At 38.4% G+C, this 4463-nt stretch overlaps 1 protein-coding gene across 1 annotated transcript; it reads right to left on the bottom strand.

The window, feature by feature from the left end:
- Positions 1-848: 848 nt before the first annotated feature.
- LOC104595148 (Phosphorylase superfamily protein) lies at positions 849-3666 on the bottom strand. The gene is made up of 5 exons (XM_010255749.3): positions 3304-3666; positions 3014-3081; positions 2734-2889; positions 1841-2092; positions 849-1277 (listed from the first exon to the last, which is right to left on the bottom strand). Exons 1-5 carry the CDS (start codon positions 3536-3538, stop codon positions 939-941), a joined length of 1050 nt encoding a protein of 349 aa, XP_010254051.1. The 5' UTR covers positions 3539-3666; the 3' UTR covers positions 849-938.
- Between the last annotated feature and the right edge of the window lie 797 nt (positions 3667-4463).

Raw genomic sequence — 4463 nt, 5'->3', positions numbered from 1 at the left:
TAGAATATGTTTTGTACTTGTATGTTACCATTGGCCACAAGCTAGTCACAAGATGCTACAACCGCACATCAAGAACATCTCCCATAAATTACAACATACAAGTACGAGAGAGGTTGATGTGCGGCTGTAGGGTCTTCTGGCCAATGTATCGTGGTCAGTAGAAATGGATTTGTCTTTATAGATAGCAAATCTGGACTTCAACCATTGTGATTGAATGGGAATTGGTTCCCCACAAGGCATTCCCCATGCTAACCTCATAGCAGCACATCAGGAACATTGCACATTGGGAAAGGGTTTTAATGTCTTTTTCACGTGGGGTTGATGGAAGCTTGGTGCAAATTTCATTTGCTTTGGTGTATATGCATGAGAGTGCAAATGGTGGTTTACTTTAGATAGCTCTTCAGATTTGATTTTGTCCCCACTTTATATGAAAAGAGAATGGAAATAGGGAGAAAGTAATTTGTTTTGGAGAAATAAGGTAGGAAGTGATTATATGATGGGGAACCAAGGTAGGAGGAAGGTGATGTAAATTTTGTATCAGTTTTTAGAATGCAAAATTTATGCCATCACATCAACGTGTGTAAATGAAATAAGTGCAAGTTTTGCACCAATTAGGAGGACATATTATAATAACAAAATTGTGGATGCAAAACTGAATCGGGTGCATAATTTGTATCCAGTTCAGATTTACACTACAAACAAGCAGAATTTTAAGGGGGTACTCTTCAATGTGAGTCATCTTTCTTCTTGTGAGTTCCAAAAACAAATTAAAACCATCTAGTTTGAAAACAAATGATTTCTTAAATCAAAAACATGAAACGTGTTTTTAATTTTTGGTTTGACAAACATGTCCTTATTTTAAATCATATTATGATGAATAAAAGATACAAATGTGATTGAAGGAGAAATATTTTGCTGAGGACAGGATGCCTCTCTTTCTACGAAAACAATAAAGCTACAAATCTAAGCAAAACACTAACTGCGTTTTGAGCCGCTAATGGAGCAAACATTCCGGCTTCATTGGACAAAGAAGAACCACCACCAGCTAAATCAGAGAGAGCCCTAATAGCAATGAAAGGAGTCCTTTGTTGAAGACAGATGAGAGCAACTGCAGCGCTTTCCATATCGATTGCAGTTACATTGAATTTGGAGTTGAGGAATTGCCTATAAGCCGCATTATCAACAAATGTATTGGCACTGGCTCCCCTCTCCACTCTAATCACTCTAGGTGTCCTTGGCAAACAAGTAGAATTGATGCAGCCCTCCAACTCCATACCCTGAGGCCAAACAAACCCATAATATTTCAATGATGGTGAAAGAAACCCAATTTGAAGAATTTCAATTACATTGGGCTTGGGCTAAGGTTCAGACCCATTCAACTATAACAAATATAGAGCCCAACCCAACCCAAGTTTCACACACCTCATCCAAACATGTATTGATCACTCTAGATCTGTTACCAATGGATTATCCATTGGTGGATCCCCAAATAGAAAGCATTATTTCTTCCTTAGAAAATTTTCAAAAGTATTCTTGAGACTATTGGTGCTTTTAAAGTGATATAAAGAAAATGCGAAAAGTGTATACATTATTAATGCAGATTGCTGAATGCAATGGCTGTGTAGTGGGCTGTGGAACCAATGATAATGCTTCATGCCAGTCATAAAATACATGGGACCACAATTATTAATTTGGATTGGCTGGATGCAACAGCTGTTTAGCCAGCTGTGGACTGGTGGGGGGCATTATCATTGGTTCTACAGCCTGCTGTACAGCTGTTGCATTCAGCTAACCCTATCTTGTAATAAGAGATTGAGAGAGAGTAGAGAGAAAAACATACCTCAAGTTTCTTTACAACTGAGAAGTAGTGATTGCTAACAGGAACCCAAAAGGAATGCTGTCTTACTTCTGGAATTCCATCCACGGGAAAGATCTCTTCAGGTTGATACCACACACTATTGAGGAGGTTTTCTGAAGACTTGCCCTTTTCTGTATCATTGTTGTAATCAGAAAATTTGAGGTACCCAATTTTTCTTGTGTAATCTCCACTAGACTCCAAAGCTAGTTCATCATCAGGACCATCTCCAAACCTCTGCTCAAGTTGATAGAGTGGGAAACGCTAAGAAACTAGCATAAAAGTGCTACTTGTAGCTTCAAGTGAAAACAGAAAAACAAAACTGACTCCTTAAAGGGTTTGGGCTGTAATAAAGTTTCATGTTTAACCCCACCAGTTTTAAGAGTAGACCAGAGTTGTTCCTACTTGATTAATTCTCAACTCTTAAGACATTCACATTTATAATTAAAGGGTAAATTGCATATAGCCACACCGTATTTAGGGGGTGATAACACTTTTGCACATTCAAGATTTTATGGGCTTACAGAAATAAACATCAAAATGATGAAAATAACCATTCTAAAGCATATAAGTCGTTCTCAAGGCATTCTAAGATAAACTTTGTTGAAGGATAGTTGAGAAAAACATGAGAGAGTTAGTACTAAAAATAACTAAATTAAAAGGACAAAATAGTCTCATGAAATGTTTTAACAGAATATTCCATAGAGCTAACTGATGGAATGTTAATGGTGGAAGCAAAGTACTAGAATCCCAAATTTCAGGAGGATCTTTGTTGTAAAACAAAAGTAGTAACTAAAGGGTTTACCCTAAATTAGAAAAAAAAAACAATTAATTAAATATTTACCAAACAAAGACAAATAAATAAATAAATTCCATACCTGCCAATTCCAAAGTCCAGTATGAGCCCAATATTGAGGAATAGTGACATCTCCAATTTGAAGTTCTGGGTTTGCGTTTCCTGCAATTCCAAAGTGCACAACCCCTTTCACCCTAAATAGACTCAACAGCAGCTGTGTGGTAATGCCTGCATTAAGCTAATGCAAAACAAGAAAATAATTAAAACGCTCTAAAACCTCTTTATACATGATTTACAGTATTATAATATATTATATTAATTGGAATAAACATAAAGAAAAGCTGAAAATTTCTTTGACATACCATGCTCAATCCTGTCATGACAACAATAACCTTCTCTCCTTCCAACTTTCCAACACGAAATCTTCTTCCTATATAGAAGAACAGGAGCTATAAATCCTTAATTCCATATGAAAAATAGTAACCAAAGAAAGGAAAAATAAAAGAAAGAAGAAAAGAGCAATCGAAACTTAGCCCAGTTGTATCACAGTTCACAAATCCAACACACCCATAAAAGTTTTCGAAATATCAAGTGAAAAAAAAAGGGAAGAAGATATTTCAGTTCTCTGGTGAATGGTTCATCTTTCTCTTACCTGAAAAATCCAGGTAAGGAAACTTCTCATCAACTACAAAGCTGCCGGATTGCAGAAGAGGATTCATCTCAAAGGAATTTGGCACCACAACACCCAAGTAGGGGCCTTTCTTATTTATTGCAGTGATCTTTTTCATGACCTTCTTAGTTGTTGCACCATCAACTCTACTGCTTATTCCCACCAAGAGAAGAAAACCCAGCAGCAGCAGCAGCTGCTTCAGTGGATAGGCGGCCATCCTTCTCTCTAGCTAAACCCAGATCTCTCTGAAGCGTTTCAACTTTCAAGCGTTTAGCACACCAGAGAGAGGGAGGGGGAGAGGGAGGGAACACTAACAGAAGAAGGGCCAGAGTCCAGAGAGTGACGTAGTTTGAACTATTTAAAGTAATTCAGTCGTCGTTTTGGAAACCTGGGTCTGGGTTGGGTTGGGCTTGCCTGCACGTTCGGGATTGCTTAGAGCTCTCCGGCTTTGACCAGTGAGAAAGGATATAAACGCTGACTGGATCTCAATACGACGGTGTTTGGAGGGTTGAGTAGGGGAAACCGCTTACCATTTTATCTCTGACTTTTTGGCAAGTCATTAATAAAAATAACGGAGAAGTAGGGGAACACCCGATGCAGAATTCTGAATTCCATTCCCCCCCCCCTACTACTACCCCTCTCCCTATAAACTACATCCTGCCCGTGGATTTAGCATCACTTCACGATCATGATGCATTCCCCCTGTACTATAGGGCTATAAAATTCTAATCTGAGTCATCACAATAATGGCCCATAAAATAAAGATGAATTCGATCTACTGCCCACACCTACCTCACAGAACACTACAGTTGTACATTGTATACCTACCCATAGAACACTACAGCTGTACACCGTACATTAAGAACATCTCCCCTATAACAAGATGATCCCAATGTACAGTTGTAACGTTCTATGAGTAGGTGTGGATAAAATTTTTGTGGGTTGTCCCATAAGATAAGGTCTGACAGATCGGCCCATAAGGTCCATGGTCAGAAATCAGAATTGACGCTTCCATTTGCGACTTTTCTGTGTCCATCCCATATACCACATGGCCAAAGCCCAAAAGGGATGGAGATCGGCTTCAGTCAGTACAAAGCCCCTTCAAACAATATTCGAACAGCTTTTATAGCCTTGCATTAAAA

This window comes from Nelumbo nucifera, chromosome 2 (assembly GCF_055504915.1).
Source record: "Nelumbo nucifera cultivar China Antique chromosome 2, China Antique-T2T, whole genome shotgun sequence".
Lineage (NCBI taxonomy): Eukaryota > Viridiplantae > Streptophyta > Magnoliopsida > Proteales > Nelumbonaceae > Nelumbo > Nelumbo nucifera.
This window is presented reverse-complemented; position numbering and strand designations above follow the sequence as displayed.

Coding starts and splice junctions, on each gene's coding strand:
- LOC104595148 (XM_010255749.3), bottom strand. CDS start 3,538: ATGGCCGCCTATCCACTGAAGCAGCTGCTGCTGCTGCTGGGTTTTCTT. Junction 3,082..3,303: donor TCCTTACCTGGATTTTTCAG/GTAAGAGAAAGA, acceptor TCTTCTATATAG/GAAGAAGATTTCGTGTTGGA. Junction 1,278..1,840: donor CAGTTGTAAAGAAACTTGAG/GTATGTTTTTCT, acceptor GTTTGGCCTCAG/GGTATGGAGTTGGAGGGCTG.